Raw genomic sequence first — 27,465 nt, forward strand, 5'->3', positions numbered from 1 at the left:
CCTTGCACTAGCCCTGTGGATTTTGGATTCGGTATTTTTGTAAGAACACTGTGTAGCGGGAAATGTGTAGGGTATCTTATTGTAGATGTCTTACCAATATTTTGAAAATTTACTCTACTAAAAATTTTGACTGCATGAACCTACCATAGGCATAAAATATGTACTACTGGACAGTATTTTATGTGGGATTCATTAATTCACATTTATTTTTCTTAGCTATTTAAACTGACCAATCATTAGTCATATGCAAATATGCTGTTACCCTATTAAGGCATCAGTGGCATGTACCATCGGTTTACTCTGTGATGTTACGGATTCTAACAAAGTTAATGTTAATGAGAGGCTACAAAAGCCTATATTTACTCACCAGGAACTCAGTTTCAAAAGATGAAGTCATTGGCAATGCAGCTCAATTGTTTGTAACTCAAAGTAGCGTACTCACTGTACAGGTACTAGCATAAGGGGGGACCTCTATGTGCAAACAATGGTTACCTATATACTGTTTAAACAACTTTCTTTATAAATATTTTTACCTGTGCAAATCCGTACTTGACTGTGCACAAAAGTAAGAACATCCTTTCGAACTGCACTGTGAGGTGTGCCGATCAAGTTGTAATTTCACACAATAAAGCCCAACCATTTTTCATTTGCTAGCAATCAAGCTAGCAATTGTAAGAATTCTTCTTAATGACGATTGTATTTTACAGTGTGTTAGTATGTGGCGAGTCATTCATTTACCCATAAGAACATAAGAAGAACATAAGATAGGTTACAAACAAGAGGAGGTCATTCAGCCAATCTTTCTCATTTGGTTGTTAGTAGCTTATTGATTCCAGAATCTCATCAAGCAGCTTCTTGAAGTATCCCAGGGTGTCAGCTTCTTGTAAGAACCCAGTTTTTTGGGGTGTGACAGACGGAACCATCGCACAAAGATGTGCAGTGGCAGAACTACCTCCTCAATTAGTAATAGTCCGTCCGAATTGGAATTAATGGCATATCTGAGAAACACCTGTAATTTGGATTTGTTATTTATGTTAACTGTCATAAACTTTGTAATACCTTGAATGGTCTCTAATGCCAGCGACTTCATTTTTTCCAAAAAATCTTCTGGTCCTTCATATTCTTTCTGCAAGTAAAGAAAAAACAGTGCTTTGAGTTACAACCGCTAAATATATATTTAAAAATTCTATGACATGGTTGATGGATTCCTTGGGTTAAGAAACTGAGCAAACGTCCAAACTGACAAACGTAGTATGATTAGAGACCAAGAAGCCAAAAAATTAGGGATGTCAATTAATCGCAGTTAACTTCTGTGATTAACACGTTAATTTTTTGGGAAATAAATTTGAACCAGACTTGGAGGGCACTTCAAACAAGCGACGATTCTCTGCACCCTGTCGTCCGACAGAGTATACAGCATGGACATGGAGTCCATGCGCACTCCCAAATAGGCTGTCTGCGAGGGTTGAGCTGGCTCTTTGCACGATTCACCGACAGGCCCAACCAATGAAGGTGGTCTGTGGCGAGTTCTGCATGGGCCTCTCCCTGTACTGGAGACTGAACACAATGAACCAGTCGTCCAAGTAATTGAGTACTCTGATGCCTCTGGGGACTAACAAAAACCACGGCTGAGTGCACCAACAAAAACCACGGCTGAGTGCACAATATATGTGTAAATAGCAATTACTATAATCACGTAAATATAAATCACATTAACAGTGTAATTACACAAGCGAATAAGCAGATAAAAGTATATTCAACACTTATCTGTTCGTAGTCTCTCTCGTCTCAGGTCGGATGAAAGGAAAAATGATAGGCTGTTTTTTGTATGATGATAATAATAATAATAATAATAATAATAATAATAATAATAATAATAATAATAGCATCAGTAATAAAACAAACTTAAATGAGATTGATGCAGTAATTGTATTAATTAAATATTCAATTAAAACTAAGATTAATCATGTTTATTTTTTTTAATCTCTTGACAGCCGTAAAAAAATTTAAATGATTAAAACTGAAATGCTTAACAGCAACACAATTAAAAGTAGCCCCCTTTCACGACAGTAAAGGACATTGCAAATTTAAGTAGAGAGCATGTTCTATGGCAAATGACTCCAAACTGTGTAACAGAAAATAAGTCAATAAATGGCATATGAATACTTGCCCTAAGGTTTTCCAGGTCTCTTTCTACGTCTTTGGTCAGATGCCTTTCGTAAAAAGGACTGAATTCTTCAAAGCAGTCTGCAAAAAAGGGGATGAGACAGGAAACACAATTAGACTGAGATATAGTGTCAGGGCATGTGTGTAACATTTTTCAATGTTGTTCCTGATTATGTTAAAATCTTGGTTCCAGTACACATTACTACTGTACTTGCCACACCCAGAACATGTGTGTCATTTCACATTAGGCTAGGCTTATTCATTATCTTTTGACTTCTGGCGGCCTGTATTTGATTGAGTTTGCTGATCTCAAGCTAGACCGTGGACATGGTCCACATCCCAAAGCCAACACATAATGTGATATTATTTGCAGTCTGCTTGGGACTTACCATTTCTGTAAGTATAACTTTCTAGTCAGAAAGGCCAATTTAGGCCTTATACAGTCAGCACTCGGATATCCATTACCCAGATACACGTCAGCCGTGTTTTACCGCCCTTGTATTAAGAATAAAATCAATCCCCATTATGTATATCTAACAAATGAATGCACTTACCTGTCACATGCAATTTCTGATTCCATCACCAGTTTTGTGATACAAAGCCCAACTCTTCAATGTTACAATTTATTTGAATATCCGTTGCAGCCCGCGTTTTTTTTTTTCTCTGCATGCCAAATCAGTCTGAAGCAGTTGCTATTAATTAATACAGACAGTAAATCTTTATATTTGATCTATATCTTTAATTATATCTTTGTTGTATTTTACTGTATTTTGCTTTATATTTTACTGTTTGCGTTATTTTTGTGGGTTTTTATTGCGTTTTTTTGCAGTAAATAGTGAGACTCTGCAGTTACAAAGCGCTTCCTCCATTTTCACCCGATGAAAATGCAGCCAAAACAAAGCGAAGAGACAAGCTACGGTAATGTAACAGTTAATCATTAAACAGTTTTAGATACTGTGATGTATTTTTTTTAAATCTGTAATCTTTAGTTGTTGCTGTGCATTTTCATTTGCAAGTGAACTGTGACATGAGGGCCTTATCAAGCACTGTATTCTGCAATTTTGAATACTGACTTTGGATACTGTTTTAATTCTGGAAAGTGCATCGTTGTTTTTTTTGTTTTTTTTAATTTTTTGTTAAATTGCATTACCGTTTACATTGTACGCAGTTCTGGGCATGGGTAACATTTTGATTTCATTTTGCTGTTGGGTCGTTAACAGGGAATTTTACATACTGCTACAATACATATCAGATTTAAAAGTATGTACTTTTTTTAAAACACAGTCTTTTCAAATATGTACTTTTGTGTTCCCTGAAAAATGGACAAGGGTTAGAACGGGGGAAAATGAAATAATCAGATATGTGTCACACGCATTTAACCGTCACTGAAGTCAAAATTTTATAGGGTCGGATATGTGAGTGCTGACAGAAGAGTATAACATTATGAAAATATCTACTTGTTTATTATGGTACAGTAACATTGTCAGTAGCATGAGTTTATTATTTATTTATTTATTTATTTGGCAGATGCCTTTATCCAAGGCAACTTACAGATGCAACAGGGCAGTACAGGGTTACAATACAAGCTTAATATTTAAGTGCAGTATAGTTTACAGTAAGTGCAAATAATACATCTAAAACACAATATGAAGTCGGATATAACAATTTAGGATTACAACACGCTATTGTTAATAGCCATCCTTTATTTTTAACATTAAACATACTGACCTGTGAATGTTGGGCGCTTGGTGGGATCGGCATCCCAGCAGAGCTTCATTAAATTTGTAATCTCCTCTGGTGTAGAGACGGGAATGTCGTTCAGGTCTGGACGATCACCTTTACAGACACTGTAATAAACATGATCTTCATTGCATGCATCTGGAATAAGGAAAAAGGGAAGACTATTAGAAGTTGAGGACTTTCTTTTATGGCTAACTTTATAATGTGGAATCCACATCAAAATAAAACAGACCATGTTCATTTGTTTGTAATCTGAAGTGACTCTAATCCTATTTTTTTGTCTGAGATTAATCGTGTGTAGGGCTTCTGTTTTTCAGGTTTTATTAATTTCACTTTTCTGTGCTTATTTGTAGCTATTTTTTAATTTTATGTAAACTGTTTTTTTTTCCCTGGGGCTTTCGCTTTTTATATAACCATGAAATTATTGTTTTCAGTTACTTTCCAAAATTCTTGGGCGTTTTTTTTTTTTTTTTGTCACAATATGTATAGTAACTTGACAGTACTTTCCTTTGTTGTCTTCCACAACGAAATCCTTATGGTCACGGGCATATTCTTCTGGGGTTTTTGTGTGTTTAGGCATTTTTTTACATTTTGCCGCAACTTGCAATTTTGTTTATTTATTTATTTCTTAGCAGACTAAATTCCACGAGCATGCAAATCAACCCTATTGAACTGTAATATAGCATTAAGTCTCCCAAGCAAGAACAATGCTTCTTATTAAATTGTAATCTTGTTTTAAATCTCACAAGTATGTACAATCCTCCAAAAGAAATGTAGGAATTTGCTGCCACTCAGTAGTTGGGGTGGGTTTAAAGTATTCAGAAAGAATCAAAGCAAGATATAAGTGAGGAAGAAGGGACATTGCCCGACTGCACTGGGAAAGTATTTTTAATTTTTTTGTAGGTTATTTTATTTTTTCACAGAGAAAGGGGTCAGGTCAAAGTGAACTGAATAACCATTTTCAGTGTTTTTCCAGTGTTTATTGGATATATACCAATTTCATTTTTTTGTATCGAGGGGTGTTTTATTGGTTTTTATCAGCTAAAACCGAAAATCAGCCTTAATCATGTGTCAAAATAAATACAATTACATAAAATTCACATTGTTTTACTGATCATGAATCCATTTTGCCCAAATGTAGATTTTTCTAAGCAGCAGCTTCATATGTTACAATAACTCATATAAGAATTATAACACTAAAATGAGCAAGTGAAAATGACAGTGGCAATGTTTATATCGAAAATGCTGTTTTTATTCTTCCTGAAGAAAATGCACTTGATCTTATTCTAGGGTGGACCAGATGTCCGGGTTTAGCCGGGATAGACCCGATTTTTCATCAAAGGTCCCGGTGTCCCGACATTTTACTCAAAATCTTTAAATGATTTTCAGCCTCTTCCTGTAGTGTGACACAATCTAAATAACTTTTGTCAAAATAACGTAAACAACTGCTTTGAGTTTGTGGCACCTGCCCTGAAAACAAAATAACATTAAAAAACAAGGTACTAGGGTAATCATGAACATTATTTTTATAAAGTGATTAACACAGACATACGTGCATATTCCTTAGTGTGCCATGCACTTTCATTTAGTTTATATTCAATATGAATCTACAATTATATGCAATATGGTAATTTGTAGCTGTTCAATTCTGGCGGGATTTAGCCCAGACACAACAGCTAGAGGTTGCAAGCATCCGAATCCACCATGTAAAACTACATCAACAACCTCAATAAATACAGCCTGTGAGTAAAAAAAGAAAGAAAGAAAAATGCCCAAATTTATTTTGAATCATTTAATTTATTATTATTATTATTGAACTCAATATAAAAGTATGCAATACATGTAACACAATATGGCTACTTAAACTAATTAGCCACAAATTATACACCCAGGAGTGTACAGACATTAGGTAGCTACTTAAAAAAAAGATAATACTAAGAGTGAGAGGATGGCTATTTAAATAACCATTAAAATAGGCTATGTTTAAATGGTTTAATTAGTCTTAGCAATTATTTAATAATGTGTCCCGGTTTTGAGATTTGAAAATCTGGTCACCCTATCCTATTCTTTCTAACCACAACGAGATTTTACAATAAACTTGCCAGTATCAGTGGATGTCATTTTATGACCTCCTTTTCTTTCCCTCCTCCCCCTCCTCTGATCTCTCTATCTCTGTTCCTCTGGAATCTACCACACTCTCTCCCTCTTCCTCCGCTAAGAACCTTGGAGTCACCCTGGACCCCTGCCTCTCTTATTCCCAGCACATCTCCACTCTGGCACGTACTTGCCGATTCTTCCTGAGCAACATCCGAAGAATCCGACCCTTCCTCACTAACTATGCTACCCAGCTCCTGGTCCAGGCCCTGGTACTCTCCCGCCTAGACTACTGCAACTCCCTCCTGGCTGGCCTCCCTGCGTCCGCCACCCGTCCGCTCCAGCTCATCCAGAACTCTGCTGCCCGCCTGGTGTTCTCTCTGCCTCGCTTCGCCCACACTACTCCACTACTCTGCTCGCTCCACTGGCTCCCGATCACCGCTCGCATCCAGTTCAAGACTCTTGTACTAGCCTACAGATGCCTTGACCAGACTGCACCCAGCTACCTCCAGACCCTCATCTCTCCCTACACCCCCACTCGACCTCTCCGCTCCGCCTGCACTAGAAGACTAGCTCTACCTCCGCTACGCTCCCCTGCCTCCAGAGCCCGCTCCTTCTCCACCCTTGCTCCGCAGTGGTGTAATGACCTTCTTACAGATGTCAGGACTGCCCAGTCCCTGACCACATTCCGGCGCCTCCTTAAGACTCACCTCTTCAAACAGCACCTGTAGAACTCATCTGTTTGTATCCTGTTTGTATTTCTTGCTCTTATTGTATTACTTGTATTGAAACACTTGAAATGTATTTGCTTACGATTGTAAGTCGCCCTGGATAAGGGCGTCTGCTAAGAAATAAATAAATAAATAATAATAATAATAATAATAATAATAATATGCAGATATTTTTAATCGTGCATTACAAAAACCAAGACCAAATACAAATCAGTGCTGGATCCCGAAGGTTTGTACTTACTCTCGTATGGCTCCTTATTTGCCAGAATGACCCAGACTACAATGCCAAAACTGTATATGTCTGATTTTTCAGTGGATCTGCTGTTGATGCTGTTCAGGTGTTCTGGGGCCATGTAATAAAGAGTGCCTGCGTTGCTCTGCGGTTTTCTACGTGAGCGGCTCTGCCTTCTGGACTCCTCCTTGGTCAATTTGCTCCAGGCTTTACAGGTGGCCAGTCCGAGGTCTGCAATCTTCATCAGTAAGAAAACCAGACAAAGTATATAAGCAACATCCACATCACCCACAAAAGATAAAATAAGAAAAAAATATGCGTGGCGCTGAAGTTTCTCTGTCATAAGATCTACATGGGCACAAACTTTAGTACTAAATCATTATGCAAATCATATTCAGAGAAACATTCCTAAGAACCCTCGATCAACTAAAATTCAAAATCTAGTTGCACTGCAAAATTTGTATTTCTCATCATATAGTTAAAAATATCAACGTAAATGTAGTATGTGTACCATTTACATGTGTACATTTATAGAACATTGACAGTACCTGCAGTTCCAATTTGTTTCCAAAGTATTCATTTTCTACTTTGTAAGTAAAGAATGTAACTTGCTTAGATCTAGTCATAAGTTGTCTGTACAATAGTACAGTAAGTGCATGGTTAGTAATAGTGAACTACAAGCCCTGCAAAACCATTGTTTTATTTGTGTAAGACAGTACCTTTACATGAACATCTTTATCAATTAAGATATTCTCAGGTTTAAGGTCCTTGTGTATGATGCTGTTCTGGGTTAAGTAAGCCATCCCATCAATGATCTCTAAAATGATTCTTCCCTTTATGGAAATTGGCACGGATACCTGAAGCAAAGAAAACAAGGACTGCATTACCGAAATGTTATTTTTTTCTGTTATCTAGGTAATTTTCATGACAAGATTTTCATAGGAAAAAATATTTTCACCAAAGCCTAATTCAAGCCTTCTGCTAATATAATTGTAACTGGAGTACAAAAAGTGAAGATATGTTTAATTTATTGCATAACATTTAAAAAAAATGTATTAAATGGAAATAAAAGCAAAGTATTTTTTTTCTTTTAAAAATAAGCAACACCACAGATCCTCTTTAAATACAAACATTTTTGAGCATCATGAGCAGGTTGCCTTTGGGAATGTATTCCATCACAAGGGCGTGGTTGCCTTCCTCTAAAATCACACCAAGCAGCTTTACAATCCTTTCATGATTCAGTCTGTTCATTATTTCACCTTCTTCCAGGAGGGCTTGGGAGCTGCGGCAGGAAACAAACATGATACACTAACCATATCATAACAGTGATCTAAAGATCTGGGTACCTAAAATTCTACAAAGATCTAACACACATTCCACAGCTACAAAAGATTCATCTCTTAAAATGGTTTGTGCAGGGCAGGGTATTATCATAGCAGGAAACATACTACCTACTCATATGTGCAATTTGTCACTGTGCAGTACACACATAATGAATTTTCTGCTAAGTATATCATAGAGTAGATGTTAAAGACTTCAAGCTGATACTGTAGTTCAATGCAGTCTCTCCCATGGTTATCCCTCAAAACAGTACTACAAACCCCATGACTTACTCAGTGCATAGAGGTCCTGTGTAGACTGTTTTTAACACCACAAAGCCGTGCGTCTCATGAAGACACAGTGAAACCTTCCCAAATCCGCCATAGTCCAGAAACTCCTTCTTGGTGAACTCTTTGGAGCTCATGCGGATACAGTCCAATGCCATGGCTCTTCTTCAAGTATGTTACCTTATTAAAATACTTCAGAGGAAAAACAAGACTATTAGTCATACTGTAGCAAAACATTTTCTTCATTCTATTTAAAGTGATTGTAGCTAACAAAATAATTGTCTTATCTGTCGCTAAAAAACATACATTTTTAATTTAAAACATGATATGTTTTCATGCCTGATACTGTACACAGTTTAATTTGTACAGAAAGAGGTGCTGGGGGCAAGCAATGACAATAATACCGTCCTTAAGATTCTTAACCGTTCTGTATATACTTTTATTTAAATGAAATAACCAGTTAATTAAAGATACGCTTGCAAAGTGCCCCCCCCCCCCCCCCCCCCAAAAAAAACTATCAGATACAACTCAAAAGTTTTATTTATAAACATCATATCTAACATTTGTTTGGCAGAAACATCGTATTTAAATGAAAAAATAAATATAAAAGGCTTTATTTTCAAAATTAGCGCATATAGGGCCATATAGCCATTGTAGGTTATATTAATAATAAAAGCATGTGTTGTAACAAGCCGTCAAAATGACTCCACGAGATTACTTTTAACATTATAGCAGAGAAGCTGGTCAGCTGGTATTTATTTAACTGAAATAACCAGTTAATGAAAGATACACTTCAAAGCCCCCCCCCGATTTTTAAACAAACTGTATTCGTGTGACTTGTAAAGCTCATGTATTAAACATATTAGTATTACTATTGTGTTCTGGTTTAAAAATAAGTGCGTTTTTTTTTCCTGCTATTCTCAGTTACAACAGCGTTTTTTAAAAAAAAATGATTATAAAACATTTGTATACAGCACGAGATCACGGTATTTTTTTCAAATAATTAGTGTGTTTCAGTATGTCTACAGCTCTGTATATGCCTGCATGTCCACAAGGTTATTCTAAATAAATAAACAACATTAGGGCAGAGATTACAGTCATTTTTCTCGTACTTAGTGAGCGCGCGTGTGGTGCATTTCTTTCCCAGAGTTGAGCAGCGGCAACAGTTCTTCAAAAAATGTTTCCTTAGTTTACAGTATATGTCTTTTTATACTGTAGTGTGAGGCACATACCTGTTATATTTAAAAGACAAAAACATAAATACACAAGTACACGGTACATCACTGCTGCCTGCTTCACGTCTTTACGCTGTCTGACAGCGTGAGTGACAGAGAGCACTGCAGTTCTAAAGGGACAACCAGAACGTGATGCGCTTTTGAAGTTCTGCTTGTTGTAGTTTTATTTATTATTATTTTTTATTTATTTACTAGCTCGACATAACTACAACACGCATGTTTCCCTGTGGTTGCCTGGCTACACTTGCAATTGCATGTCCACGTGGTTATTTTAAGTAAACAAAGCACATTACTGCAGAACAAGCTGATCAGCTCGACTTATACTAAAATGTCCGCTGTTTTGGGGAGGGATTCTCTGTGAATAACCATGCGAGCTTCGTCCTTTCAATTGTCTTTAATAGAGCAAGCGATTTTGAATAGTTCTGTCTATGACGCTCTCAGTCCATCCAAAGCGTCTTTTCAATGGCTTACACGCGCGGTTTTCTTGCAAGATTCAGGATTGTGACTGTTGTAAAAATAATTATATGACGCTTTTTAAGCAAACTGCATTCGTGTGACTTGTAAAGCTCATGTATTAAACATATTAGTATTACGATTGTGTTGTGGTTTAAAAATACGTGCCGTTTTTTTTTTTTTTTTTTTGCCTGCTGTTGTTGTTAAAACAGCGTTTTTTTTTTAAAAAAAAAGATTACAAAACATTTGTATTCAGCACGAGATTACGGTATTTTTTTTTAATAATTAGTGTGTTTCAGTATGTCTACAGTTCTGTATATCAGTTCTGTAACAATGTTGTGTACCCCTTTGATACAACCGCTGGTAGAGGGACGGCTTTATTATTTAATTTTTTAATAAACACGGACATTTTGCCACTAAGTACTGCCTTGACAGTCAGTCTCTCACCCACATCACTCACCACCTTTTTTTTACTTTAGTGAAGTAGGCTACAATATGTATTTTCATTAAAAACTTCGTGTTGTTCTTTATTGAACTTAATGTTCAGCTTTCACATTGAAGCTTGTTGTGTACTACTCATTTAATCAATCAAACCAAGTAGTGTCATCTTACAACTACAGGCACATAGCTGAAATCATAAAGTAATTAAAAGTACGAACGTCCCGGGCAGCGGACTGTCTTAATTTAGTAGGCTAAGGTTTGACAGCTATCGTTTTTGTGTAAAGTGTTTAAGCAAAGAAAATAGTTTTTATTTATTTATTTATTAAATTTGGACTCGGCTATTATTTTTTGCATTAAGCGCAGACCGCTCCCCTCAGGTCTGACTCACTGAATCTGCAGGCGATTGAGCTCACCTTCTCCCCCCTGCCCCGCCCCTGAGGGTTTACTGATGCCTTTTGATGTTTGACAATTGTTTTTTAAAGACGGCAAGAAAGAAAAGTACAAAAAGTAAAGTTTGGGATACCCCCGTAACAACTAATTTGCGCGACCATTAGAGCTGCAGAGGTCGCACTAGTCTTTAAAAATGTGCATTTGTAAAAAGCATACCATATCAAAATCTACGTTTTCAACCACATCTCTTTTTTTTAATAAAGAGGATGCAGGGAATAGTGGAACCAGTTTTACACGTTTTATTGCTGAAAACTACTTCGTAATATAAACGAAATTATTGGATTGGGATGAAAAGGGGAAATGTTGTCTTTCACATCTGCATTTTAGAAACACACTGCTATTATTGTTTTGCGTTTTATTAAAATGTCCTAAGTAGTTTTTCTCTTGATTGACTGTTACTCTGACTGGTTATGTATTTAAACTACTTTTTTTAAAATGTATTTTGCTTTGACAGCAAACTGGTACAAATCAACACAAATAATATATCTATCTATCTATCTATCTATATATATATATATAGTAGCGATTTCGGTTAATGCAGGCAGGTGCATCACACAGGGCAAGGCACTCCACACACAGGCGGAGGGTGGGCGCGCGAACCCATGACCTCTTGCACTAAAGCATAGCGCCGATACCGCTGTACATAACAGTCGGCTTCTTTGCAAGGAGCGTATATTGGGCTTATGTCTCTGTGTGTGATTTTGTCACCTACCAGCCCTGCTGCTGCCTTCCCCCGTGCACGCTACATTGGTGTCAAGTGGGATGTAGGTACCCCGGCACGCGCTCGTCGGACTGTAGCCTGGTCAGCAAGTCCGGGGCAGACTTGAGACTGGCAGGGGAGACCTTAGGTCTCATAATTTATGGCATTAGAGAAACCTTAGAAGGAATTATTTTAGAACATAAGAAGTACAAACGAGAGGAGGCCATTCGGCCCATCTTGCTCGTTTGGTTGTTAGTAGCTTATTGATCCCAGAATCTCATCAAGCAGCATCTTGAAGGATCCCAGGGTGTCAACATTTTCCTGTAACTCACTGAAGCACATCTATTAGATTTTATATTATATATATATATATATATATATATATATATATATATATATATATTAGCTCAAAGATATAGAATTACTACTGTATATGCATAAACTGATGTAATCAATTTAATATGCATAATAGTTTTTAAAGCGTCACTTGCAATGTTACACAGTAATTAACAACTCCACAAGTATTACTGCGTTTTTTTTTTTGTTTGTTTATTTTTTAACCTTTCATAACGTCGATGAATCGATGCATCAGCTTTTTTGGAGAACGATATATTGATAGTGTAAAATTAGGCATCGGCCAGGCCTTACACTTTAGTACACGCAATAATTATTTTTTTTAATAAGAAAAAACGCATCCGATAGCAAAAAATTGTATGACATTTTTAACTTTCATAACTGAAGAGGTGCCGAGTCTCTGCCCCGGCACAAATTAAGCACTGACTATAGTCATGATCAGTTTTTACTAAAATGTAATTACTTGGTGACTGTTTATTACATTCTTCCACAGAAAAGTCATTATGTGCAGTATACTTCCCCAGAAACCAGGGCTTGTTGGCTTTTTTTTTTTTATAGTAGATTAGGTAGCTTTTCTCCTTCTTTACAATTTGGTTATACTGGCTCATTCATTATTAGTTACCATATAAAATAGATGCATGGGCTTATTCTGTAATCTGTGAAAATATAGTTACTACTTTGGTTTCATCTATTTACATGTTTGTATATAGGCTTTGAAGGAAGCACTAGCCGAAAGTTCTTAAATACTGAAGCTCTGGGTAGCAGAGGTGGTTGGAATGCACCATTGCATGTATTAAAACAATATTTAACTGAATTAATACACAACACTACAAAATAGAGGTATTTTAGAAAAAAGAGATATACAATGCAGCGTATTGTTGGTATAATAACTATTTAGGCTATACTTTAGCCGCTGTAATTAGTAATAATAAGTAAGCCAATACCGAATAGAACACAAAATAAAAATTAAAACTGTTTTGTTGGGGACATTTTACCAAAGTAAACACTAAAACAGTAAAATGTACACTTTGCAATAAAAGACTGAGCTATATGAACAGCTTAAGGACATGTAGCAAACAATTATAGCAAACGTTTGTTTTATTGATGCACCACTTGTTACACTGCATTTAGGAACCTGGCGGCAGGTTTTATTTGCTTCTGCTGTAGTGTCAGAAAGTGGTAATCATACCAAAACGTGACCTGTGTCATATATTAGTACACTGTCAAACGCTGGTACATGTTCAATAAATCATGCTCTTACAGGCATTTTTCTGCTGCCAAAGTAATCCATTTCTATTTCAAGTAGTTTGAATGCATGAACACATTTGTTTCAGTGATGTCAAAAAGCAGTGCATGTGTATTTCCAGCACTTTAATGTATGTACCAGTTTCTGATGGATGTTCACTGCTGTCAAAAGCGGTACATGTATATTTCCAGCACTAATGAATGTACCACTTTCTGATGTGTGTTTCACTGTCAAAGTTGCACATATATATATACTACGTACACACATACATGCTTACAAATATATATATATATATATATATATATATATATATATATATATATATATAAATATATATATATATAGACACACACACATAATCCCCAGATGTTTATAGTAAATGGATAATGCAGTATTTATAAATCAGTGTCTAATATAGGGTCCTATGAAATCCGCGTTGCGGAAAACACAGACGGAATCGCAGAATAAAGAGAAAAAAACGGAATTAGGCACCCGAGGACATTACCACAAAATCAGTTTAAACAAACAATATCCATATATATATATATATATATATATATGGATATTGTTTGTTTAAATATATATTTAAATGACATTGAAATAGCACTGTGTTTGTATGACAAGAGGATTCAAGAAACACACATGGGAATGCATGAAAAAACTATTTTTGCACCTCTCAGCCACCATACACGACCATGATTTTAACTGTAAAAAAAAGGCGCTGCCTCTCGTGCCTCTCGTTATTCTGAGCAGATAGTACTGTAATGACGACTGCAGAATGTAGGGTCTAGTTGCTGCATTTTTTTCCCCCAAAGCTCTCAGGGATATATTACTAAGTGCTATTATTTACATTGTTTGTCATTAATTACTAATGAAAACATTAAATCTATTTTGAAATGGTATAGTTTATCATTGCTGTCAATGTATCAAACACTTGTGGTTATAAAAAACAAACTAACAAATTACAGATTCTTAAAACTGAAAAATCCGAAATCAGGAAAAAATAAATCTGAAAATTCAAAATAATAGGTGTTATTTTGTGGTACATGTTAAAAAGTGGTACACCGTGTACTGCGCTTGCCCAGGCATGCGCAAATGATTTTAGCTCAGAAAACAAGGATACGCCCATCTGAACAGGGTACGACATACTGAGTTTGGCCCTTAAAGTTCTTTTTCATATATATTTTTTCACAGTTCAGAAAATGTATGTGACTTTAACTGATGAGCAACAAATTGGGTTATCAAAAATTGTAAACATATATGATGTTGTGGGTGAATTACAGTTTGTCTTGTTTGTAGTGTTCGTTTGTCTGTGCAGTAGTCACTCATTTTCTGGCAATACACAGGTCAAGTTTTGGTACAAGTACCATATTCTGACAATGTACCACTTTCTGGTCCTACACCGGTACTTAAAATAAGCACATTTTTCTCAATTCTGTAGAAGCTGATTTGTTCATCAGTTTTGTGTTAACTCTTTAATAGTCAAGTACAACTTTAATTTCTACAGCTGGATTGTATTAAGAGTTCCAGAACTATCATTCACCTTGACACAACTTGAAATAATGTACACGTCACACATACATTACAGGCTATAATCAATTTTAAACTTCAGTCGATTTCTAAGGAAGCGTATAGCTGGCATGTAGAGCAAACAAAGAAATCAGCACGTAACGTTAAAGCGTAATAATCATTTTAGTTTTCACAAGATAATTATTATGTTATAACATGGGAATTTGGTCTTTTAAAAAGCATTTGTATTATTATACAATATATATATATTAAATATCCCCTTCTGTTGACAAATTACACTGATATCAAGAATTTTTCTTTTAATTTATTTTTTTTAAACAAACGATTTGTGTAAAAGAGTACTGGTAAATTAAAGCCGATACATAATTTATTTACACGTATGCATTCCCTGAATTTATATATATATATATATATATATATATATATATAAATCCTTTTAAAATCGTGTTATACGTATTCACTGGGATGTTTAACCACTTCTTATACATTTAAAATTCCCATCCCTAGTAAGTAACATCCTGTACACTCAATCATTTTTTTTTTATTTTTCAAATTGCTTCCCACCCACCTCTTCGTATTCCAGTGTTTTCTATATGTACAGCAAGCAAAGTTGGCATTAGAAATGGATAGATTAATTTGCTACATGAGGCAACAGTTGCTGGGACCAGCACTGGCATTTACATTTGCTGGATCCGAGGACGACCCAATGCCCCAGTGCATCATTTATCAGGAGGTTTTGTCAAACGAAACTCTTAAACACGCAATGAACGCCATTTATCTACAAAGCATTCAGAATGGGAAAAAAATTAAAGGAAACAGGAACTTTGCCATCAGCTGCTGTCAATGCGCAAAATGACAATATTCCTTGAAGATTCAAGCCCAGGAATCTAATTAAGTTTGGTACGTTATATAAATGCTTTACTTTCTACATGTAAGTATGCATTTACACATAAAATGTAGTTTCAAAATGCTGATATGACAAAATGTTTGGCAAGTGGTCCATGGGTAAAATCCAAACATCAACGTAGTCCCTACATTGAAAAAGGTTGGGAATCACTGATCTAGAATATCCATCCTTCCACAGGGTTTCACTCAGGAATCAAGATGCCACAGAAAATCAGGGCCTGAGTTGTGGTATGTTCTGTGCCTTAATTGAACACCTTGGGAGCCAGCAATATTAAACAAATAGTCTAATGTCATTCTGGCTGACAACAAATCCTATTTGAATGCATTTCAAGTGCATTAATCTGTATCAATGTAATTGTCCAGATTGTTCAATTTCTTGCATTAAATACAGAGCCACGTCTATTAGATTGGTGCTTTCGCCTAAGTGTTCTAATGCATAACAATTCCATCCAAATGCACTAAACATTCCAACATTTCCTGAGTTGTGAATATTTACTTGAGCTAGTGAGATATAGCATTATTTATTTATGTATTTATTTGGCACAAGGTGACTAACAGGTGTTACAGGGCAATACAGGGTTACAATGCAAGCTTAATAAATACAGTTTACAGTAAGTGCAAATAATACTGTAACAAGCCGGGGTCTGCTGTAACTGCGTTCGGGAAGGTTCTGTGACCCAGGATCAACAGTTTAATTGCAGCAGGTGTTCAGGGACGTCAGAGACGGGTGAATCGGCACCAATCAGGAGCTTGGCTTGCTGCGCGAGTAATACCCAGTTGCAACATTGTTGGTACAAACCAAGGGATGAGATGTTGCAACCATCAGGGGATCAAGAGGGGGAAGCCGGGTCTGCTTGGGATTGGTGGCTGGTGAACCGTAGGCGTGCCCTGGACATGGGGATATGTAGCGGGCTGCTGCTGCTGAGATGGAGCGACAAGCTGGAGTGAGAGAAAAAGTGCAACAGAAACAGCCAAGGAGAGCAGAAGAAAAGTGGGACTACAGAAACAAGGAACCAGAGACTGCACTAGTGGCTGTAGCACACAGCCGAAACAGTGTGTTTTCTTTTATTATTTGTCACAGTCTGAGTAGCACTACACTGCACAGCTGTAAGTGTACCACTGGCTAGTAAAGCAGCACGCTTTTACCTGCCCAGTGTAGAGTCCTGGCTTAATAAACCGTGAATTTGAGAACCTGCAAATCCTGTGTGAGCCTCCTTCATTTTCCTGCAGATGCTACAATACTACTAAAATTCAATATGAACTAGGATGCAACAAATTAGGATTACAACAAGTTATGTCTGCAATGTATTAATAGTGCATTATTCTGCATGATGTTCTGAAGCCTGATAAATTCTGTTTTTTGTTTCCGTTTTCACGAAATAATTATCACGTTTTAATGACATAATGACTATGTTAAAATGTGCTAACGAAAAGAAAAAAAACACAAACTAAAAAAATAATAATAAAAATTTAACAAAAAACAATTTAACATTCAAGTTTAAAAAAGACACCTGCAAAGTTGCACGGCTTAAAAAGAAATTACAATACCCAATGTGTGGCACAGAATTAATATTCTCATATTGCTTAATTGTAGAAAAATGTAATTTAAAAGGTAGCCTAAAATGCCAAATTATGCATATCGTACGAGTTTTGCGATGGGCATTTCCTTGCTTTCTTGGTGGAAAATACTTGCACATGCAAAACAATTAGAACGACACCAGTAAATGACTGAGCACACTGCAGAGAGCTGCACAATTTCAAAAATTCCTCAACAAAAAAGACACTAGCTGCATCAAACAAAGAGCCCCATTTTCAAAAGAGATACGATAGTGCAGCAAGGTTTGCGCAATTCTTTTTGGGTGCAACTGTGTCCGATTTTCAATATCAGAGTTGCACTAGCCTTGCGTCGATGCAAGGATTTGTTGGAACTTTGTAGGCGTTTCAGGGCATCCTCTGCTTTTTTTGTCCCACTTCCCAGTTTACCTGCAATTTTCAATCAGTAGAAAGATCGCAAGATTTTTTTTTATTAAGAATATCCGGGTTCGTGTGAAATATGTTATGTTAAGGTTGTAATTAATGAAAGCATGTGTGGTTTTGACCCAATCTGTACTTTTGTGGGAGGCCCCCCTCCAGTGCGCCTTATTTTATTTTATTTATTTGTGTTGCTAATTTGTCTAGCACAGGGTCTTCTGAGGTGGCAGACAGGGAATGTGAGCGCTTTATAACAGAGAGAGAAGCACCCCATAGAGTGCCATTATGCCAGGTAATTAATGTTCTAAATTTTGTTTATGTTTAACATTTGAGGTAGGACTGTCAGAAAAGCCTCATTACAATTGTAATAGTGTTCCTGTGTATTGTTATGTTAGTTTACGAAAGTTTTTATTTTATATTGAAATATGCATTAAACTCCTAAGTGACGGTTAAAACTGGTCTATAGCAACCATTTATTATTTTATTGTAAAGCACTATTATGTTTTAACAGTTTAAACGTTGTTCATTAATTTGTATTTCTACGGCCCATCAGTGTTCTGTGGTAGTGAGATGAGTGTGTCTCTGTGAACGGCAGGCTGATGCCGAGGGGGCGGGGGGCGGGGGGCGGGGGGGGGATCATGGCAATGATAAGATATATTATTAATACACGTTATAAACAACAAGACACAAAGGCTCTAGTGGTTGTCTTCGTAAAAAGAGACAACATTTGTCAATTTACACAAATTAGGTTCAGATTTTTCAGTAATAACTGAGCTACTTGTAAATATGTAAAGCATAATATAGCACAATACTCTGGCGACAGGGACGGAGTCAGAAAGAGACGTCTGGGTAGCCCTGTACGAAAATGACCCTGTTCTGTCCAGTACATTTCAAGTGTCTGTTGCTACAAAGTGATAATTCAGTGACTGATGGTGAATATACAATGTCTTTAAAACTTGGACACAAAAAACGAAATATTCTACTATTTAAATACCTATTTTTATACCGTGAAATTCTGTAAAATAAGTCATTTTTTACAGTGAAAAAAATACAGCCCTATGTATCATCCTGGAAGGACAGGGTTAAATAAATAAATACATGAATAAATTAAACATGTTTTGTTGTTTTAACCTGACTTTTATTTAATGCCATTCAATGATTTAAAGTCTACTCTGTACCTTAAATTATCATCATAGGTGCCGACTTAGGGGGAGCACTTTAACTTTCTTTATCCCTGGCATATCCTAAATACTAAATTCATATAACATACCAACTTCAAAAGTTATAATCCACAGCATTCCTTACAGTTATGTAAGTAACTTAAATGTAAATTATTATTTATTATTTTTGTCATTTAGTAAACACTTTTATCAAAAGCAACTTATAGAGACTTGGGGGTGAACTATGTATCACAACTGCTGCTGGCAGAGTCACAATAGAACCTTGTTTCTAGGACGGAGCACAAGGAGGTTAAGTGACTTGCTCAGGGTCACACACAATGAGTCAGTGAATGAGCTGGGATTGAACCCGAAACCTCCTGGTAACAAGACCCTTTTTTAACCACTGGACCACAATCACAATAAAAAAGTAAAAATAAAATGTCATTAAAATAATAAAATGTCATTCTGCTTTTGAGTGAAACAGGTTATCTAAAAGCGCATGTAAGACGAAAACTAACAAGCGTAACATACACTAAATAACGTGAATAAAAAAGAAACATTAAAACCCAGTCAAAATCTGAAAATTATTTTTACAACACCATGTCTACTTGTGATAGGATGCAGCCATGTGGCTCTCTTGTAATGGTTTAAGATGGTCTTTAAAATTAGTCCATTCATTCCACGAATAAGTGATTACCGCCATCTAGAGGTTTACAAAAATCCTTACAAAACAGCAGTATTTACTCAAAATCCCTATAAATTATGCTCACATATAAGAATTAATCTTATTTGTGTTGTCATGTTAATTTATACATAACTTCAAATAAGACCAAAAAGCACTTTATAAATTAAAACAAATAGTACAGTAAGTTACAAAGGTTTCCTCTTGTCTTTTTTTTTTTAAAGCCTTGAAACAAATAAAATAGTTGAACATGTAAACATATTCTGTTTCTCGCACAAAGGACAGAATATACAAATAACTTTATTTTTCCCTTCATCAAAGATGCGCCAGTATATTTTAATCCATTCCTGTTAAAAATATATTTTTCCCACGGTAACTTTTTTTTTTAATGTTTTAATTTAAATTTTAATGGGGGTGCATCTGAGGTAGCGGCAGCAGCATTTTCAGTACTTGTTTTTGAGTCCTCTAACGTTTCAGAAACATAAGCATTAGTACATGGAAACAACTGACCTGGTTCATTAGAGTCATTAGCTTTTCGACAAAGTTCACGAGTTATCCACTTATCCATATCTACTGGATAACATTTTAATTAAAATAAAACTAAAATAAATAACTTAATTAAGGAAACTTTAACCTAAATTGAAAAAAAAAATGCCTACTCTATGGCTCTTCACAGGGTAACGTTTTTCATTTGAAATAATCACATCATGATCACACTACCCAGGCTGTTGCGTGCCTTCGTAGGAGTTTATGGTATTGCTTTTATGGTATTGCTGTGTTTATACTAGGGTTAGCCATGTTCGGGCTCCAGAGCTCTGGAGCAAACCCCGGGGCCTGGAGTCAGAGCAGAGCTTGCAGTTTTCTGAGCTGAGCTCTGGAGCTGGAGCTGCTCCACTATTTCCTGCCTTTCACATTTTAAAAAAATCCTTCCTGAATTATTCAGTTCAAACGTATATAAAATAACTAAATGTGAATACAGAATCACTTTAATGTACAGAATATTTCTGTTGATATAAAAAGTGGTCCAAAATGATCAACTAGAATCATGTATTCTGGTATCTGCAGCCATTACCTTTTATGAAAACCAGTGCAGCATATAGAGATAGTCCTCATAATTGCCTAGAAAGAGGACAGTGAGGGAAAGACTATAGTCAGATGCAATCTGAAACATACATAGGAGACTGAATAATAAATAAAAGCTTGGTGACAGATTTTAGCCTTTTGGCTGACAGTGACTTGGCGATGCTGTTTGTGCATTGTGGTGATTTTTTTTACACAAAAAAGTTCCAAGCAGTAGTTACATCATATGTAATAAACTATAACTTTAATATTATCGGTCAAATATATAAGAACAGACCATCCTAAATCGAGGCTAAGTTTATTGTATTTTGCCAGTATTGCATGTACAGTTGTAATTTATCTATTAGAATACAGTGAATTAGCAGTAAAGCTATGGCCAAAAGTTTTGCATCTCCCTATATAATTAAATAAGTTTGCTTCACGGAGTCGAATGAAGCCTGTGGAATAATGCTACGTTAACATACTGAATAGTAGTTTTCTGTACTTAACGAAAAACAGACAACAATTTAAGTGGACTCAGAAAAAAAAAGGACTCGTGGCTGGGCCCCCCCAGAGGCTGGCCACCCCACAGGCTGCCCCCCCCCCGCCCCCCCACCGAGGCTGGGCCCAGGTGCAGTTGCGTCCCTTGCACCCCCCCTGACGTCGGCCCTGTACGGTATTCAGGGTTAAATAAGAAGTACCCCAAATGTTTTATAATAAGGAATTCCAGTCAAAAGGGGAACTGAAGCTACTTTTGCTTATGGCTAAAGTGTATTGGACTATAGGGGAGTGGCTAGTGTGGGTAATGGTATACCAGGGCTGGCTAATTCAAAAGGGAGTGGTGACTGGAAGCCTAGTGAGTAGTTTGCTCAGAGACGTCTGAAAGTTACAGTCCTGTGTGCCCATGGTTTGATATTATAAATAGTTTGATTTAATTCTAATTGTTGTTTTTGTTTTGTTTTGGGCCTGAAAATAAATATTTCATTTGCATTTCAATTGCTTCTCCTGTCTGCTTCCTGCAGCCACATGACCACACTATCTTACAGACTGTTTCATTATTTAATAATATTATTACTTTTTAGATTTGAAAATATTGCAGCTGTTTATATCTGTATCTGAAAAAAACAATCCTAAGAAAATTACTTGATAGTTACTACACTCAAATTAAACAGCTCAGATTGCTCACTTAAGTTGTAAAAGACATTCTACTTTTGTGACATTTTCTGCATTATTCCAGACCATATTTACGGACCAGATAACACATTTATTGTAATATTTTACACTAAATCGTGTGACACAAACACGCTAGTAATAAGACATGGTTAAGTAATCATCTGTTTAATCTATATAACTTATTCATCATCGTGGTTTGCTGTAAAATTTCAGTATTACAAAGGTAATGTAAATTTTAGACATTTTGTGACAAACCGTGGTTCCTGCAGGCAGGGGTTTCTCACAAGCGGAGGTGGGACGTGAACCCAGGACCTCCCACTCTGAAGCATAACACCAATACCGCTGTACAAAAGAGCCGGCTCCCTTACAGGAGCTGGTGTAGGGCTTATGTTTTCATATTTGACTGCATCACCTACCGGCCCTGACCCTTACCCCCATGCACACTACGCTATGTATCCATACATCATTTTCTGCACAGCAGAAGGCCTTCTGTCCGAAACATCCTGAAATATATATTGTTAACCATTTAAATAATTAAACCTTTTATGTACATCCAAAACAACCTTTTCATTTTGTTCTATGGTATACTGTATTTACTTACTATGTCTCATTACAAACATATTTGTATCACACGGACAAACTGTAACAAAACCCTAGGTCAAAATTCGACACAGGGCAGTATTGCCACTCTCAATCAAGTGCGGTTTTATATCGTGTAATTAACTTTAGTAAGTTATACTTTATATTATATTGTGTTTGTCCTATTAGAGTATTTGGTACCTTAAATATATATAATCTTTAAATAGCTTCACTTCAGCCTTGACTTTGTGTACATCTGTGGTATTATAACCTCAGAGAATTGTTTCCTGCTGGGTACTTGGTATCGTGGGTCCAGGATGTACACCAAGCCTCTGAAGTCTGCAAGATCAACCAGTCAGTTTGACCTGAGTTCTTTAATTTTTTTTTAAAAAGTGCACTTTTGCGTGATCATATTATATATATATATATATATATATATATCAAGGTTCTCCCCAGGCCTTTTAAGCTGGGTGGCTGCCGCCGCCCGCCTGAAACCCGATCCGCCGGTCTTGCAGATGCTAAGGTGCCTTTAACAATAAGGACTGATTGCGCTTCTAGCAGAGTAGATCACTTGCGCGCGCTGGGTTAAAAAAAATAATAATCTTGGAACCACATGAGTGCTGTGACACAACATTTAACCAATCAGAGAGTTGAATGGTCGGGTTTTCCTTGTTAAGCACTTCGAGAGGCTAAAACGTATAAAATGACTGCTAAAAAAAAACCCAAATTGTGACAATAAATGCGCGATTTTCAAAATATGCAGTCGATCGGCGCAGTCCACCGCCTAATACTATATTTGCGCCGCCTACTTTATTAAAAAAAAAAAAAAAAAAAAAAAAAAAAGATTATTTTCGGCTATTATCATTGTCCATTTTGTGTCGTATTATTGTACTGATATATAGTACATAATAGCTATACACAAAAAGCGTATTCCTTATGTTGTGATATCGTAAAAATATGTACAAAATATGTTTAAAAAAAAAACAAAAAAAACTGGAGGGGCAAATGCACCTTTGCCCCCGAACTTGGCGCTTATGCCATGGATGTCATGATGTAGCTGAACTTATATTTAATATATGTTACTTGATTAATGTAAACGTGTATTTATATTTTATAGTTGTCAAATGAAGACATAATTTATTGATTCATTATCTGTACGTTATTAATTGCCTTTAATTGTTGTTTGGAATAAATTGGGCGTTATGCACTACACTTAAATTGCAGTACACTTCCTGTTTATAAAAAGAGCTACTTTCAATTTGAAGCATTGTCAAATAGTACCGCGACAGGTTTTTATTTTTTGGTTTTTTTAATCTATTTCTTCAATTTTGATATTATGTAAGCATTATAGCCAGTGTGTTGATGTAAAGTATAACAGTGTAATCGTTTAATCTCTCCGTAAATGTATTAGATTAGTAAAATGTACGGAAATGCCCATCCCTAGCCAAAAAAGCTCTACGATGTCTAAAGTACGATTATGAGAAAACGTAACACATACAGAGGCTAAGTTGTTTACAGTTATGCATTACTATATAGTAGCTAGGTAAGTTGGCTTAGTAACATTTTAAAAACATTGTAGATGGATTTCTAATGGATTTCCACCTTTTCTTTCCCTTTAACACTTTAACACAAAACTGTCTCGCTAGAACTAAGTACATGCATTTATCTTCCATATAAGTCCACCCCTATACATGTCCATATGCATCACGATTATCCAGACCATTTCTACTGATATGAACTGGGCTGCTTTTAGATTTAGATTTAGAAATGGCTATACTACAAACATGTCAGCGTGTATGCGTTGTTGCTGAGATTATAAAAACAACTGCATAGGGAATGTTAGAGATCATACTAGGATATTAAACTGGTAATCAAATAAATGGTAAGAACATGCAGGAGGTATAAAATATATTTAACAGCGAAAAGTCCAGATAACTAACATTTGGAAAAGTTTGCTTTATGTTTGCTTTAGTGCCTTATGTTTAGTGCATGTTGTAGTAACCCCTACTACACTATGTTGATTTTGAATTTTAAGGCAAATCTAAATCAAAGGAATTTGTCTAAAACATTTATTATTATTATTGTTGTTGTTGTTGTTGTTGGTTTTTCTGACAGTACCGAGTACTTTTAATGTGAAAAGCACGTCGCACCCACGTAAGTTTATCTACGCTGTATTCACAGACAACGTTTAAAGAAACACATCACTCTAAAATAAAATGTGTATTTAAAAAAAGAATAATTCACTTATACTCACTTTGATGCATTTGTTTTTAGGGCTGTTTTCTAAACTTCTTAGTCTGTGTTTATTTCCTCCTCACAAGCCAGTTGATCGATAGAAAGTGAAACTGCGTTGTGTGTTTTAAATTCCAGTAAAAGGCGTTACTATTTCCCTTAGACCTAGCTAATCAATGTCTGTGGCATGGATTTAACTTTCTTTGCATTTTACGTGTTTAATTCCAGTTACATTGATACAGTTTGCTGTATAAACTAATTTAAATGTTATCTTAAGAAGTAGAAACACCGTCCATATGTAGCACACGCTTGTAGCACATTTTATGTAAATGCTACTTGTTAGTGTGGTGGTAGTTATACAGTAGTTAAGGTTCTATCACATCGTGCAATTCAGGTTTATCTTTCATTCCCTTATGAATGTGTTTGCAACTTTGTGTTTTTATTGCAGTTCCTATTACTTGTGATGTAAATTTGTGAAATGGATGCTTACGTCTATCACTGCAGACACCAGGATACATGGTTATACACTGAGTGGTGCAGTGTAGTGAAGCTCACAATACAAAGCCATTGCTGTATTTAAAGGATTTCTTAGCTCTGATGAATAGTTTAAATTACAAATAGTGATCCCAAGTGACTATGTCATAGAATACAGTTTTAAAGTAATTCATATTTGTTCTGCAGGTTTGTATATTCAGAGCAAAGCCACTAGCCCTTTTTATTAGTATTATTAATACAGTATGTGACTGAAAAAAGAAAGCTCTGTTGTTTCTAATTACAAAACTTTAGAAGTACCTCTCCAGGACATAAACATTTGTTTAATCAAGCTCATATTTATTTTTTTCTTGCATCACAGCCTCTCATTCCTTGTAAATAATACACATTGGTTGTCTTTCGAATACTTGTTAACTTTTATTAAGTAAATCTCCATTATAGGGACATCCCTTGAGAGATTTCCCCTTACAAATCTAACAAACTCACTGTTTCGAGGGGGGGATGACCATTGCATACCCCACAGTAATCATTTTGAAACTAGCTTCATTTGACAAGCTTTCCAGGCTCGCTCAGACAGTGAAAATGCTTTTAAAAACCTGGTGACTTTATTCCAAATATCAGAGGCATAGTAATACATCATTATTAAGAACACATATCGTGGCATAATAAATATATAATAATATATTTTACAAATCTTGAGTGTATACAGTTTGAAAATCAGGCCTATCAAGTGTGTTACTATCAAAGAAAAGAGTAGATGAATAGCAAACCAAAGAACCGAAAAAGAGAAGACACAGAATTCTAGTTTTTTTTTCAGAGCAGAGAAAAAGGGAAGTTAAGCCACAGAAACTACAAAGTGCAAAACACTTCTTTGAAGGTTCTGTAAAACAATGCTTAGACAAAAGTGAGGAGATTTCTTTCTATTAGTAATTAGCAGCTATATTTTATTCTATTAGTAATTAACAGCTGTTAAAATACACAATTGAGAACCTAATGCCGCACACACAAATGCCGCTACTGAGTCGTCTCAGAGATGTTTTAAAAATTATTTTAAATACCCATTCACACAGCACAAAATTACACAATCTATGCCGGAATCAGCCTGCATTTGGTTTGCTTTTCATTTTCAGTTATATTATACAATGTAACAACCTGTTAAGTGTCAAATTGCAGGAGCGTCAGGCACAATGTAGGCCGCATATTTTATTATTTGTCTTCTCTATTAATAATGTCTATGTATATATGTTGAAAATTGAAATAAAAATATTTAAGTGAGGACGCATTACACCATGTAACACATTTTTATTTTTTTTTGGTTCCTGGGTAGTGTTATTTCCTAATTGCTTATGCCTCAAAAGTATAGAAAATGTCTATTATTCCCCACAAACTTTGCTTTTGTGACCAGGACAGTGATATTTTGAAATTTACCTATTTTCCAGAACATTCCAGATAGATTCAGTGCTGAGTAAACTTGGAGTAACTTCTAGAACTTTCTGGAACTTTCCAGTAATATAAATAGTAGTATAAATACAGGGGCCTTAAGCCCACCAGTTAAGTTTAGTTCCAGCTGCCTAAGTGGATACATATCTGCATTTTTCTGAGATGGCATCAATGTGACCAGTCTGTTCGAGGCAATCGGAATCGCCTGTAACCAGAATGAGTGGCGCCTCTTCATTGACAGCTCATCCAGGAGCCTCAAAGCCGTGCTGCTCCATAATGGTAACGAGTACCCGTCTCTTCCCCTGGCTCACTTGGTGCACCTCAAAGAGGATTACAACAGCATCAAGACCTTGCTGGACGCCTTGAAGTATGATGAGTACGACTGGGAGGTCATAGGAGACTTCAAAATGGTGGCATTACTGATGGGTCTCCAAGGCGGTTTTACTAAGTTTCCCTGCTATCTTTGCCTTTGGGACAGCAGGGACACCAAGGCGCACTACCACAGGCGGGACTGGCCACAGCGGACCAAGTTCTCTGTGGGGAGGAACAAGGTCAAGTGGGAGCCACTGGTGGACCCCCGGAAGGTGCTGATGCCACCACTGCACATCAAATTGGGCCTTATGAAACAATTTGTCAGAGCTCTAGATAAGGAGTCGGCAGCCTTCAAGTACCTTCAAGACTTCTTCCCTAAGCTGTCTGAGGCAAAGGTCAAAGCCGGTGTCTTATCTACAATATCTTATCAGAAGTTTTGTAGGCGCAGTAATTCATGTTTAAAGTTGCAGAACGTACCGG

The 27,465-nt window shown here is 36.2% G+C and overlaps 1 protein-coding gene across 5 annotated transcripts in view; it reads right to left on the minus strand.

Annotated features, from left to right (window-relative positions):
• The window catches only part of ripk1l (receptor (TNFRSF)-interacting serine-threonine kinase 1, like), a 38,828-nt gene extending 13,924 nt beyond the window's left edge, over positions 1-24,904 (minus strand). For 3 of the 5 annotated variants that reach the window (XM_033992981.3, XM_033992979.3, XM_059014082.1), the window contains exons 1-8: positions 24,764-24,904; positions 8,577-8,762; positions 8,095-8,245; positions 7,683-7,820; positions 6,973-7,201; positions 3,895-4,044; positions 2,171-2,247; positions 1,060-1,126 (exon numbers count right to left, since the gene is read on the minus strand). In XM_033992981.3, the coding sequence (XP_033848872.2) occupies positions 1,060-1,126; positions 2,171-2,247; positions 3,895-4,044; positions 6,973-7,201; positions 7,683-7,820; positions 8,095-8,245; positions 8,577-8,728 (964 nt within the window). In that variant the 5' untranslated portion in view covers positions 8,729-8,762; positions 24,764-24,904. Of the gene's footprint in view, positions 1-1,059; positions 1,127-2,170; positions 2,248-3,894; positions 4,045-6,972; positions 7,202-7,682; positions 7,821-8,094; positions 8,272-8,576; positions 8,763-20,770; positions 20,791-24,763 lie in introns of those variants that run through there. The other 2 variants (XM_059014067.1, XM_059014074.1) reach the window with 2 other exon arrangements.
• Between the last annotated feature and the right edge of the window lie 2,561 nt (positions 24,905-27,465).

Source organism: Acipenser ruthenus, chromosome 3, assembly GCF_902713425.1.
Source record: "Acipenser ruthenus chromosome 3, fAciRut3.2 maternal haplotype, whole genome shotgun sequence".
NCBI classification, from domain to species: Eukaryota; Metazoa; Chordata; class Actinopteri; order Acipenseriformes; family Acipenseridae; genus Acipenser; species Acipenser ruthenus.